At 37.8% G+C, this 13,905-nt stretch overlaps 3 protein-coding genes and 1 non-coding gene across 4 annotated transcripts in view; 1 reads left to right on the top strand and 3 right to left on the bottom strand.

The window, feature by feature from the left end:
* Positions 1-3,441, top strand: part of LOC101302602 (DNA repair helicase XPB2-like) — a 10,165-nt gene extending 6,724 nt beyond the window's left edge. The window contains exons 9-19 of the mRNA XM_004308685.1: positions 172-509; positions 610-685; positions 772-965; positions 1,095-1,258; positions 1,385-1,457; positions 1,997-2,110; positions 2,186-2,266; positions 2,411-2,470; positions 2,873-2,956; positions 3,041-3,189; positions 3,339-3,441. Coding sequence (XP_004308733.1) covers positions 172-509; positions 610-685; positions 772-965; positions 1,095-1,258; positions 1,385-1,457; positions 1,997-2,110; positions 2,186-2,266; positions 2,411-2,470; positions 2,873-2,956; positions 3,041-3,189; positions 3,339-3,441 — 1,436 coding nt within the window. The remainder of the gene's footprint in view (positions 1-171; positions 510-609; positions 686-771; positions 966-1,094; positions 1,259-1,384; positions 1,458-1,996; positions 2,111-2,185; positions 2,267-2,410; positions 2,471-2,872; positions 2,957-3,040; positions 3,190-3,338) is intronic.
* Positions 3,442-5,149: 1,708 nt separating this feature from the next.
* On the bottom strand, positions 5,150-5,605 carry LOC101291179. Its single transcript, XR_185245.1, has 2 exons — positions 5,478-5,605; positions 5,150-5,375 (listed from the first exon to the last, which is right to left on the bottom strand). It is a non-coding gene; the product is annotated as an uncharacterized LOC101291179 (transcript).
* LOC101302311 (phosphopantothenate--cysteine ligase 1-like) lies at positions 5,551-10,777 on the bottom strand. The gene is made up of 11 exons (XM_004308684.1): positions 10,630-10,777; positions 10,377-10,500; positions 10,223-10,267; positions 10,051-10,136; positions 8,295-8,347; positions 8,089-8,148; positions 7,874-7,975; positions 7,500-7,619; positions 6,744-7,005; positions 6,287-6,635; positions 5,551-5,678 (listed from the first exon to the last, which is right to left on the bottom strand). Exons 1-9 carry the CDS (start codon positions 10,775-10,777, stop codon positions 6,802-6,804), a joined length of 942 nt encoding a protein of 313 aa, XP_004308732.1. The 3' UTR covers positions 5,551-5,678; positions 6,287-6,635; positions 6,744-6,801.
* Positions 10,778-11,112: 335 nt separating this feature from the next.
* LOC101302020 (putative pentatricopeptide repeat-containing protein At3g49142-like) lies at positions 11,113-13,140 on the bottom strand. Its single transcript, XM_004308683.1, has one exon. It carries the CDS (start codon positions 13,138-13,140, stop codon positions 11,113-11,115), a length of 2,028 nt encoding a protein of 675 aa, XP_004308731.1.
* Positions 13,141-13,905: the final 765 nt, after the last annotated feature.

Below are 13,905 nucleotides of genomic sequence, written 5' to 3'. Positions count from 1 at the left end.
ATGGTATTAATTTCAGAAAGCACTCTAGGGGCAATAAGACAAAATTAAGTTTTTTTTTTTTTTTTTTTTTTTTTGAAGCAGCAAAATAAGGTTTATGAATACAAGTTCTGATCGACTTTAATTTGTCTTTTTAAGAAAAATAAAAATTAACTACACATTTTAATACTTTAGGGAGAGCAAGATCTGGTATTATTGTACTGCCTTGTGGTGCTGGAAAATCTCTAGTTGGTGTTTCTGCAGCCTCTCGAATAAGAAAGAGCTGCCTTTGTTTAGCAACAAATGCTGTCTCGGTTGATCAGTGGGCTTTTCAGTTTAAGTTGTGGTCAACTCTCCGAGATGACCAAATTTGTCGCTTCACATCTGATAGTAAAGAAAGATTCCGTGGAAATGCTGGGGTGGTTGTGACAACATATAACATGATTGGTTTTGGTGGAAAGAGGTCTGAAGAATCTGAAAAGATTATTGAAGAAATAAGAAACAGAGAATGGGGATTGCTTCTCATGGACGAGGTCATTACATGATTTTGTGGAGTGACTCTTTACTTGTACAATAATGTTCACTAACATGCATGCTTCTTAGAATATTGATTATGTTCTCTTCTTTATTCAGGTGCATGTTGTTCCTGCTGAAATGTTTCGAAATGTCATCAAATTTACTAAATCGCACTGCAAGCTTGGGCTCACTGGTGAGTCTGATACAACTTAGGTTCATTGCTAACCCTTGATATCTTTGTTTTTGGACATCCAAACTCACTCATCAGCACAATTGCAGCCACACTTGTCAGAGAGGATGAGAAGATCACAGACCTGAACTTCCTTATTGGTCCCAAATTGTATGAAGCAAACTGGTTGGATTTGGTTAAGGATGGATTTATTGCAAATGTACAGTGTGCTGAAGTATGGTGTCCAATGACAAAAGAGTTTTTTGTGGAATATTTGAAGAAAGAAAACTCAAAGAGAAAGCGGGTGTGTATTCTGAAACTTCACTCTCATAGTACAGCATAACAGTATAGCAATATAATTGCATCTCCCAAGATTTATGTCACTGTTATTTGTTGCCTAGTTCATCATATACTTGACTACTTTTATTTTCAGGAACTTTATATCATGAATCCAAATAAGTTTAGGGCATGCGAGTTTCTTATAAGGTTTCATGAAGAGCAACGTGGTGATAAAATTATTGTATTTGCCGATAATCTATTTGCACTTACAGAGTATGCAATGAAACTTCGGAAACCTATGATCTATGGTGCTACCAGGTGTCCATTCTTTTTCTAATTTTTATGAACGTCTTTTACTTCTGTCATGGATATGATCGATACTGCCTAGTCAATAATCTAACAATGCCAGATCAATAATCTAATATTGCTACTCTCTTAATTCAGCCATGCCGAGAGGACAAAAATTCTACAAGCTTTCAAAACAAGTCGAGACGTAAACACCATATTTTTGTCCAAGGTAATGTTGGCCTTATTTGTTGTTGGTTTTTGTTTTTGTCTGTTTTTCGATTACATACGGGCTGAAAAGAGAACAAAAAACAAGAACTATGTGTGTTAGAACAGGAGACTCTCCTAGATCTAGTTACAACAACAAGATCATCAATGAAAACATGAGCAGCATGAATAAGAGAACTTTCAGAAACAATGAGTCCCATATCATGATTCACACTGATTTATTAAATTTGCACCTTTCTGAACTGTCTTAAACTCTTAATAATGATGCTTAATCGTCGCTGAAAGGTGATGGGCTTAAGTTAGATTGTGAGTCCTTATGAGTAGCTCGATTTTATTGTCAGTCCTAAAGAGTGTCATCTTGGTACTGCTTTCTGAATATGAAACTGGCTGACTATGTCATTCAAAAATACATTTAAAGCCTCAACAGTTAAATAATAGTATTTAACACTGACAAGTGAAACTTGATTGTCATTTGATTCGGAATAATTACATCAGTTGCTGAAATACTTGATCTAATTGTGACGTTTGATATTTTAATTTCAGGTGGGTGATAATTCCATAGACATTCCTGAGGCAAATGTGATTATTCAGATCTCATCACATGCTGGTTCACGACGTCAAGAAGCACAGCGTCTTGGACGTATTTTGAGGGCTAAGGTTCATGTTCATGTTAATATCAGTCATTCTATACTTTTCTTCTAATGTGCCATTTAACTTTTCATTCGATATCAGGGTCGACCTGAGGATCGGTTGGCAGGAGGTAAGGAGGAGTACAATGCGTTCTTTTATTCTCTTGTGTCGACTGATACTCAGGTTTGCAAAATCGTACAAGTTACGAATAGTTTTCATATGGAACTCTTTTTATACTTGTTTTCATATAGAACTTATTTACCTTATACATATAATTAAGTTTTCTTTTATAAGCTTGAAATCGCTAAATCGTCCATTTGAAAGCAGGAGATGTATTTTTCAACTAAACGCCAGCGGTTTTTGATTGATCAAGGTTACAGTTTTAAGGTACTTGAAGAAAAACAGATGAAGCAATTTTCTTCTTCTTTTATATTGCATTGAGTAGAATCATGTACAGTGAGTTTCATTTATACAAAAGCAGAACTAGAAGGTAATTAAGGCTAGCTAGGTAAGGCTTCTACCTAATATGTGAGGCTGGTATATATGGCTAAGCTGATTACAAGAAGTATGGGGATAAAAACTCTCACACCATGCTTAAGCTACAGTAACCTAAACAGCACGACCATGATTAAGCTACAGTAAGCTAAACAACCAAGTTTGGTCATAACTCCTAATTAAGTACTGATCCATGCTCTTCAATAGTAATCCATCTATATTGATTCCTTCAGCTGTCAGAATGTACCTGAATTTGATTTCTACAGTTAGATTTACTATATGTACTGTTCACAGGTTATTACAAGCTTGCCCCCTCCTGAATCAGGAGCTGAGTTGAGCTATCACCGACTTGGTGACCAACTGGCACTACTTTCAAAGGTTTCCATGTTTCATCTTCTTAAGCTTCACTGAATTATTATTAATTCTTCTGCTGAAGGTCTCTGACAGGCTTAATGCTTCAAGGTGTTGAGTGTTGATGATGATAAAATTGGGTTAGAGACACTAGAAGAAGATGCCGATGAGATTGCCCTTCAGAAAGCACGCGTACATCGCTCAACAGGATCCATGAGTGTGATGTCGGGTGCCAGTGGGAGGGTTTACATGGAATATGGGTACGTTTGATATAGTTCTTCTGTTTGGCTACCTTTTTAAGAACTAAGTTAGATATATAATTGCTTTATTATCATATATAATTCATGGCAAAACATAGATTGTTTAGTTAATGGAGCTAAATGAGGTATATCTATCTCCTACTTTACAGTACTCATACTCAGAAACACAAGCATGGCAAAACACAGATAAAGAGTACTAAGCCCAGGGATCCGATGAAGAGACATTATTTGTTTAAACAACGCCGTAGCTGAGAACGGGGAAGGATAAAGTAAATAATGAACAGTGAAAGTCATGCTTCTTTTCGTAATTTTGATATATCCAAGCAAGCATTTGTATGTTTTCTCTTAAATGTTCCTAACCTTCAATAATTCCTCATAATCCCCAGTATAGGAATTTACTTCTGTATAATGCAGCCCGCTGTTTTTAGGGCAACATTTATTTAATTTTCAAGGTGGTAGTAAAATTTGACAGTTGTTGCAATTATGATGTCAAAAGGCCAAAAGCTTAAAAGTTTCTTTGGTTGAAGAGGAGCTTCAAGACTCGAGATATTTCTTCTTCTTCTCTTCTTCTTCTTCATCTATTTCTAACTGTATAAACCAATGAGGACCTCCATTCAGCAGGACCCCATCGAAACAATGCCGTAGTTTGTAAGGATACCACTCATCAATCACTCTCGAAGTACAGATACTAAATTCAATTCCATCTTCGAATAAACAAATGGTCACCAATTTGTAATCCTGAATGGAGGAAACAAATCCAAACCCTAGGGGTAAATAATGGTCCAGATATTGTGTCATCCACAGTTGCTTATATTTCCTTGTGGCCGGGTTAGCTATATATAAACTCCTCAATGTTCTCATCGGAATATAACTTGAAGAATGCTAATTAAGCCATGGCAGCTGTAAAACACCAACACAAGCTCGTTATCTCTGTTATCATGCAGCTGAATATCAAGCTTACTGACGAGTGACGACACCATATGGTTGAGAAACTCATTGAGAGCCGAAGAGTACAGTGACTTATGTTTCATATCAGTGAAAATGAGTCTTCTTCTTTGGTACAATACATCCTCATTCTGCATGGCTGTCTAGCGTGAATTTTAACAAATTTTGGGTCGGACGAGACACATCACTGAACCTGCATGCTAAAAAATGCCTATTGAAAAATGTTCAGTCTATAACACCTAGAAATTTCAAACTCCTAGGCTCCTAGCTGTTGCTAAGCATCTCTACCAACTGGATTTCATGTTCATATTTGGGATACAGAGAGTAGATGCAACGAAACACATTCTTTTGTAAATGACATGCTATTTTTTGCAAATCATGGGATGGTCATTTACTGTAACTCTAGAGTGCAGCAGATATTGAGCAATGTGGTGTTGATATATATGCAGGACTAGCTAGGAGGGCCGAGGGTGTACATCAGTGGTTATTTTATCAATAGGAATATCAGGAATGAAATGTACTGCAATGGTCTTGTTGAGTGAAAATTATACAGCGCACCCGGGTGCGCCGCGCACCCTGGTGCGCTGAATACGCTCTCCTTGTTGAGTAGCTAACCATCATTGTAGGGAATCTAGAAAAAACGAGAGACAAACCAGTCTAACGTGACACAAGTCACAGCTGCATTAGGTGATGTATTTGCACCTTAAGTATATGGCAGATTTCTATCGTCTCAAATCTCAAAAAAGATTCTCTAATAGTGAAGAAGGTGAATAGTAATGTTACCTGATCGATGCATAAAAAACTCAAAACTCAGGCATGGAAATCACTCAACATGTCATATATCTTTACATATATTATTACACAATAGATGATAGAGTAATAGCAAATTTGCTTCAAGATGCGGAACTTCAAGTATATTTGCAAGGAAATTATACCAGAAGAGGTTAGTAGATAATTATTGCCAGTTTTCACAATTTGCAGCCCCTCAATCCCTCATCATTACCAATTTAGACCGCATCATCTGAGTTGTAACTTGTAAGTAGTAACATTCCGCAGGTAAATTTGTGGGTTTGAGGTCATATGTGATCCAGTGCTCATGAGAGCAGAAATTAATGGTTGAGTTTGGACAATCATATCCCGATCTTCAATGGCATCAGGAGAGGTTGTACACAAAGCTGCCGTTGCGGCATGCCCAGATGACTGCTGAGAAGCATGACCCAGATGAATTAGATGGAGCACTCCTGCAATGACAAGTTCAATTTGTCAAGATTTCTTGCATGTCTGACGCTCAAGGCTCAACATAGGAAATTGAACAGCATTTTGATTCCTGAAATGATACTTACAAGTTGTGACCTGGCTTTTCACATATATAGGTTAAGTGGCAAACCATTGACCAGTTTCAATTTCCTGCATATTATTTAGTTCTGATTTCTTTCATTATTGATCCTAGTCCGGGACTTTTTTCGCTTCTGCTGCTGTTGTTGGTGCTGCTGCTAACACAAGTCCATCGGCGTCTCTTCTTGATAGGAAGTAATGGAACAAGTCTGCATATGGCAATGATGAGAGCATACACAAATTCAGAACACAAAACCAATCATTCTGGACGCTATCCATAGTATCCATAGAAATGGAGGGATATAGAATAGTTTTATACCAAGTGCAAAAACAAAGCTAACAAAGGTTACAGAGTCAATCCGACTATGGGGCTGCATCTCTTGGATCCAATTATTGTAAAGTTGATCCATCAAAGTGTTCTCCCAAAATTTTCAAATTAAGCTGAATTTTGATGGTGTTGTTAAGGGAGGTAAGACATCTATTGGTTTTGTACTAAGAAACAATGTTGGCTATCCTTTATTTTCGGTCTCATAGAAAACTGGAGAAGCTAGTGTTTTAATGGCAGATGTCTGTTTGCTGCCAAGTTTTAATTACTCAAAACTTTTGGTAGAGGCAAAGGTTCTCATTGACTGTATTCTTGGCATCCATGAAACACCTTGGCGGACCACGTCTATAGGTTAAAGACAATTGAAACGTCTCTTCTTTTTCTATGATCAGATTTAGATGAATATCTTTAGGGAGGCTACAAATAGATATGCTTAGATCTGACTTCGTGTTAGATCTCAATAATATGAATGAGATATTGAAGAAAACTGACAAGTTTTGTCGCCACCATGTTGGTTGAAGCTCAATGCCCAGTCTTCGAACCGGTCTAATCCATAGGGGATTCAGTCATTCGGATTAAGGATGAGAAACTGATACATAACAGCTCCTATAGAGATCAAACCACTGTCATATCCAGTTTGATTAGCAATGATAAATGGAGCTTTTGCTTTTGCTAAATCTTTCTGAAATCTCTTCTAAGCAGACAATTAAGACTTGAGCTTTATTCACCAGATCTATATAGTTCCATCATACCAGAGAAATAATATTTTCCTTATCAGCTCCAATGTGTATCCCCTGTATCTGGTAGCTTTCAACAGAAAATTTTGTATAATAATCTTCCTCTGCGTAAGCAAAGTAGAAGTAGTTAAAAATTAGATTTCACCAGGGCCGATGACATAGTCCACAAATTATAGGCAATCTTAGCCAGAAAGTGAACTATCTTGTTGTACCTTAATATGAAATCAGTCTTGATCATAGATCAGAATTCTCAACATAAGCTGAATGCCTCTACACAAGAAGCTCAATAAGGGCGCTCTCAACATCATCAACACCCAGAGACTTGTTTCGACAAACTGAAATCTTTTCATTGCTGGTGACAACAACGATCTCTTCTTTTCGGCTCAAGAGCTCATTGGCTACAACCATATGCATCTTGTACTTCCTAAAAGCCATATCAGCCTTCTCTAACAGGATCTTTGAATCTGTTTCTAGCTGCTCAGTCATGTCAAAGGTTTTTAGTCACCAAGAAATAATACAGCATCATATAGTTGAGACAATTAACCCTTAAACTCTTGTTGGAAACAAAAATCAAACACTAACACATTAAATAAAGTAAAGGAGTCTAAATTTTGTAGAAGATATACTGTTGCATCTTATTAAGTGGAGTGAGAGATATACGTCTTTGAGACACACGGTATAATGGAAAACTATTTCATGTCTAAACCTATCCAACCTTTCCTATTTCCTTAACTGAGAATACAACAAATGGAAGACTGAAACACCCGGATGAGAACTATAATCAATGATACTTCCCCAACAAAGTATTGAAATTATCAACAGGTTATTCAGCCACACCCAAAACTCTTCCGGATTCTGGTAAGGAAAATAATTGGTCATCCACGTACAATTATCAGAACTCATAGAAAGATAGAACTCTGATGGATAGGATTAGTAACTAGTACAAACGCAGAAGATATGCGTCTAACCTTAAATGATATGCAGAAGGCCATGGGAGCCCAGTCTTTCCTCAGCACTAAGAGCATCTTTGGCGCCTGAACAAGTCGCATATCCAATGGACCAGACCCTGATTGAATTTTGTGCTCTGCCTGCATAAGCATAGGTTTTTGTGTTAAAGAAAATGAGAAGCACACATGAAAAAATATTTTATCCAAATGGCATCATTACATATCACTGAATTCACTCTATAAAGACATGCTATGAAACTTTCAAGGATTCACATGGTTAGCTGCTGCAACCTCTTTAAGGAATACTGAGGTCAAAGGGATGGGTTATGTGATCTACCTCTTGAGGTGTGTAATGCAGCCATAAAACACAGTGAAAAGTAGTTAGTAATCATTACCATGCTATTCCAAGGGACGTAAAAGTCAGATACTGCTGCCGCAAGATATAACACGGCATGTGGTCCTATACTTCGCATTGTAAACGCAACCAACTGCAACATCTACTTATATACAAAGACCACATAGTCAATCACAGAAGATATCTAAAACTACCAGCAAAGACTAACTAATGTTACGTAATGCGGGCAGCTTTGTGGTAGCCTCTAAAGCTTACCTGGAGATACTCAAATATTGTTGTAAAGGGAAGTTTCAGCAAGAGGCCGTCTGCCACCGCCTACAATAAAAAAAATAAAACGATTTAGGATTCATTGTCACATTGTGCCACTATTCTGTAATTGCATTATATGCCAAGAGGGGAAAAAAAAGTCTATATAACAAAGTAAAATTACATGATGCATGAAAAAGCGAAGTGGTCCGTACAGCATGAGTCTCAGTGATAGCACTCCTCACTGCTTGTGAATGGGACTGATGTACTGTGAATATGAAACAAAGTTCTGTCATCTAAGCAGGAACTGTTTTTACATAATCATGACATGTAGTTATAATTCATATCATAAGATAATCATCACAGGGTTATATAGTATTACTAGTCAAGAAAACAGAAGACTAATGCGTCCCAAAAATTACATCAGTGCTTAAAACAATAACTCAGATAGTCAAGAAAAGGCCGACTTAAAAAGTTAAACTCAACCTTTGTCATAAACTAGTTGTAGGAAATGGCAAAAGGTTGATGTTCTGGGAAGATTCTTGATTAGAGGATCAACCCCTGAGCTTCTACTTTCCAAGGTTGTTCAGACTTTTGAGATAAATTCTTTGGTGGAAAGATTAGTTGTTCACTCAAGTTTTTCGATGGGCTAGGATTTCGGATTCAGAAGAAATTTACTTGACCAGGAGATTGAGGAGTTTGCCTCGTTGATGGCTAAGCTAGAAAAACGTCCAATTAGTGGAATCCAAACCAGATGAAAGGAGGTGGAAGCTTGAGTCTACTGGGAAATTCTCTTGCAAATCTTTTCATAGCTTCTTAATTAGTGGTGGATTAGACCCAATCTTTGCGCCTGCAAAGTTTACTTGGTACTCAAGGCCCCTGCTAAGGTAAAATATTGGGTTGGCTTGTGGCACACGGGAGGATAAACACATGTGATGTTCTTCAAAGGAGAAGATCAAGTTGTTGTTTTTCCCCTCATTGGTGCATTTTGTGCAAACCTCAAGGGGAAAGTGTTGATCATGTCTTTGTGCATTGTGAAGTTGTTAATTTCATATGAAAGAAGTTATTTAGGGAGACAAAAGTGGTCTGGAGAACTCCATCAGAGAGGAATGATTTGTTCAAAGAAAATCTTTCAGCTTTTGGTAAAGGGAAAAAAAGCCAGAATTCTTTGGGATTGTGGGGTGCTAGCGGTAGTGGACTGAAAGAAGTAGAAGACTATGTGAAACCTATAGTGAAATGGAGAGGGAAGACCTGTGGGAGAGAGTCAAGTTCTGGGCTTATACTTCATAGGAATTTAAGGATTATAGTCTTTCTTCCATTATTCTTAACTGGGAAGCAGCTGTAGCATAATCTCTACATTTAGTTTTAGTTCAAAAAGATGAACTGTTACGCCTTTAGTCCTAGCTGCCCTCTTTTCTTTTTTAGCGGACTCCTTGTCTGCCTCCTTGTTCTTTGCTTTTTGTCTCAATAAAAAGCTTTTTCTTTTCAAAAAAAAAAGAAGAAGATAAGAAACTGACATCCTCATCCACCTACTCTTCTGTCCAGTCCCATCCATATACCAGTATTTATGACTTGGCACTATGCAACACATATATCGGTGCAAGCAATTCAAGGAAACTGAACCTCGATGTGGTGGAACAAATTGTTAAATAAGACAAAGTACTCCTCAAAAGTGTTGAGCTGTCAATGAGTGAAAAGCTTCATTTCTTCAGGAAATGGTTCTGTTAATTAGGCCATGAAAATTAAGTTTCTGAGTGGTGTAATTGTGTACCCATTTATGGCATGCCATGGTTCAAGTAAAAGGTTTTCTGATTATAGAGTATAACTTCTATGTCACAAAATCAAGTATCATTTTCTCATACCCAAACAGAAGAGCTGGAAACATAAATTAGTGTTTGACTGATCATGTGTATTCTATCTCAAGTACAAGAAGAGAGCACATATAACCATAGCATTACAGTAAATACGGACCTTGAATGTTTGACTCGTTCACAATTTCCAGACATTCAAGTAATGGATCATTGGGAAGAGATCTGCAATATGGTTGGCAAGTTCCCCTGCATAACATTTGCAGATAACAAATTATAAAAATAAATTTTTTTTTTTTATTAACATTTGAACTTTTGATATATAACATTTTTACCTCCGGTAAAGAAAGATAACAGCATAGCCTGCCTTCAAAAAGTACCTGTGATATCAGACAACTCTTATCAATATCACATATATTATACATGGCCTATTCCTTTAGAAATTTTTTTTAAAAAATATGGCCTATCCAGCGCTTTAAGGTGGTATACTCTGTGGAAGCTGCTCCTCTGTGACCAGAACTGAAGTTGTCAATGTAGCGAACACATCGTTGCTCCAGAGGAACCGTGGTACCACCAGAGGTTACACAAACCACCCTCCTAGCTCCTCCATTTCCTACAATATATGTTAATCATTCAAAAAGAAATAGAACCTTAATTTTAAAACCTGGAAAACAAAGGGAAATGGAACTCAAGTTTAATAGAATTGGAAAATAGTAAAATAGTGAAAGAAAAGTGAACGTGCCAGAAGGCTGCGAATTTTTTTTAACAAATGCCTCAAGTTTTTCACTGACATCATCACTATTGTTTAAAGGAGGAGCTGAGTCATAAAAGGATTTGATTTCTGCATCTAGCACTTCTTTAGGAATTTCCAACCCATTTGTTAGAGCCATTCCAAAATTTGCCTGCAGCCAAAGAATTATTCACTAAAATTTCCAATTTACACATTCACTAGCGCACTATAATTGTAATACTCATCAATATAACTTGCATCAAAGCCAACATAATCGCACCGATATATGTCGGACGAAAAGTAAGTTATCCACTAGTGAATAATGAGGAACCCAGAATGTCATTGAAAACTATTTATATACTGTTTTCCCCAATGCGCCAAGTGATTGCTCATCATTCACCACAGAAAGCCATTAATTTGGATCTATCAGAAACTGCTGGTCATATTTCTCACTCTTCACTGAAGTCCATCATACTGTGAGTTCTGGGTGGAGACTCACCAATAGTCCCCGCAAGAACATACGCCATCCTTAAAATGATGGAAACGATTCGTATCCCGGACAACAATTTCACGTTCAGCTATTTTGGAGATTAGCTTCGCAGCAATATGGCAATCACTACAAACACGAAGATTTTTGGTAATTCTGATCACTACCCCTCGCTCAGTATTCAGAATGGCAAACACAATTGCCAGCTTCTCACTGTGAACTGCAAGATGGCATTCTTTCTCCTCCTCCTCCACGTCATGAAGGGCAGAATCGGTCTCAGGGACATAACCTAACTCCTTCATTTTCCCTACCAATATATCTAATTCTTCATATATCTCTTTAGACTGAGGATGTGATCTGTCACCAGCAAGAAAAGTGTGAACCTGGTCTTTGAGTTCAACGTTGCTGACACCCGGTATTTTCTTGATCCCTCTACTCTTCATCACTGACCGGACTGCGGCGACGTCTTGCCATTTACCGGCTTTTGCGTAAATGTTTGACAACAAAACATAATAACCTGATTCCTCTGGAGCCAATTGAAAAAGGCGATCAGCAGCTAAAAGTCCTACACTCATGTTAGAGTATACCCGGCAAGCACTAAGTAGAGCACCCCATACTCTTTCATTAGGCTCCAGTGGCATCTGGTTGACAAAACTATAAGCCTCATCCATTCTTCCAGCACGCCCCAACAGATCTACATAACAAGCACAGTGCTCTATCCTGGGATCAATGCCATACTCCTCAGTCATCAATTTAAAGCAATATTGTCCTTCCTCTAACAACCCCGCATGGCTGCAAGCCGCGAGAACTGATACAAATGCAATTGAATCAGGAACTACACCTGAGTCACGCATTTTCACAAAAAGTGCCACAGCGTCATGACCTTGTCCACTCCTACCATATGCAGAAATCATGGAAGTCCACGAGACAACATCCCGAAATGTCATCGCATCAAAGACTGTTCTTGCATCTTGTAGACTTCCACACTTAGCATACATGTCAATCAACGCATTCTCCAATAACAAATTTGGCATAAGTCTCTTTCTCTCAATATATTCATGAATCCGCTTACCTAGCAACAGAGCAGAAAGATCCCCACAAGCGGGAAGAATACTTGCAATTGTGACTGCATCAGGTTTTATTCCACTCTTTTCCATTTGTAAGAAAAGGTGAACTGCTTCACCAGGCATCAAATTATTTACATACACTGCTATCATCACATTCCACGAAACCAAACTCGATCTATCCAATTTCATAAACATTTCCTTAACATACGAAACATTCTCATATGAACTGTTGGTCACAGCTGGGCATAGGCTAGCCATGGTACCAGCATCTGGTTTAATCCCCAATGTCTTCATTTTCCTACAAACATCTATTGCATCATCGAACCGTCCATTTTGTGCATACCCAGCAACCATAGAATTACACGAAACCACATCTCTACATGGCATCTCATCAAAAATGTGCCGAGCCTCTACTAAACAACCGCATTTCCCATACATGGCAATCAGACCATTCCCAATAAACAAATTCCCGTCAAGCCCAACTTTCACAACAGCAACATGAATTTGCAATCCCACCCCCAAATTATCTGACCCCGAACAAGCCTTAAGGACACAAGGGTATGTATAGTTATCAGGATCAAACCCAATGGCAGACATAGTTTTGAACAAAACAAGAGCATCATGATACAAACGGTTGTTTACATAGCTTCTGATCATTACATTACAGAAGATGACATTCTTATCATGAATTTGATCGAATATGCAGCGCGCCATTCTGGGTTCACCGCAGGCAGCATAGGCTCTCATGAACTTGATACCTAGTGACGCATCACCACAAAAATTCTCATTGACAATAAAGCTTGCATAGAGTTTCCTCAATGTTATCCTATCTGGGTATTGATCCAATAATTTACCAAATACTTGTTTTGCAACAGTTGGGTCTCTAGTAAAACATCCAACTGATGACATCAAAGCTTGTGATTCTTTGGCTTTCGGAAAATGTCGAAAAAGGGGAGTAATAGTTTTCATGTATGGGACTGAAATAGGGTCTTGAACACAAATCCAAAATCTCACAAATTCAATCCAAATTCTGCAGAACCCAAACCCCTAATTGCTACATAACACCAGTAAACAAAAACAAAAAACAAAAAGCTTCATAACACCAAAACCCAAAATTGCCTCACAGGTTGAGCAGGTAAACAAGATTCTCAATATCATCAATCAATTGAAATAAGAGAATGCAGAACAATCAACACTTGTAAGCACACCTCTTTGAGTGGTGCAGGAAGCCAATCACAGCAAAACCGCTTAAACCGCCGGTCCGGTCCGGTTGGGAGAAAGATGGTGTGAACTCTGAAGTTGTCAGGAACTGAGAAAACGGTCGTATTTTTCAACCCGGGTTTATGGAAATCAGATTTATAGGTTTTATCTGAGCCTATAATCCCATGTAAACTAGTCACTAGCTTGATACGCTGCACCTGCCCACTGATAAATAATAAAAAATAAAAAAACTCATTGTCGTCACAAAATATGACATAGAACAAGGAAGAGTACAACATGGAAGAATTGTTCCTATCCAAAATTCAAAACCTATGTCTCTTATTTGGGACTTAAATTTTGAATTATTAAACGATCGAACGGTTCACGGCTTGATGCATGTTATACGCATATGTATAACAGTCAAATGAGTTACATGGTTGCTAATAGTTTGATTTAGTTTGTCCCGTCACTTAAATGGTTAATGGTTTGATTTGTCAGGAGATTGGTCATTTTTTTATTCACAACTTAGTTGTT

This window comes from Fragaria vesca, linkage group LG7, assembly GCF_000184155.1.
Source record: "Fragaria vesca subsp. vesca linkage group LG7, FraVesHawaii_1.0, whole genome shotgun sequence".
NCBI lineage: Eukaryota > Viridiplantae > Streptophyta > Magnoliopsida > Rosales > Rosaceae > Fragaria > Fragaria vesca.
Note: the sequence above shows the minus strand (reverse complement) of the source record. Positions and strands in the feature narration are given on the sequence as shown.

Coding starts and splice junctions, on each gene's coding strand:
- LOC101302311 (XM_004308684.1), bottom strand. CDS start 10,777: ATGGCTCTAACAAATGGGTTGGAAATTCCTAAAGAAGTGCTAGATGCA. Junction 8,348..10,050: donor GAACGAGTCAAACATTCAAG/GTCCGTATTTAC, acceptor TCATATTCACAG/TACATCAGTCCCATTCACAA. Junction 8,149..8,294: donor CTATCACTGAGACTCATGCT/GTACGGACCACT, acceptor TTTTTATTGTAG/GCGGTGGCAGACGGCCTCTT.
- LOC101302020 (XM_004308683.1), bottom strand. CDS start 13,140: ATGAAAACTATTACTCCCCTTTTTCGACATTTTCCGAAAGCCAAAGAA.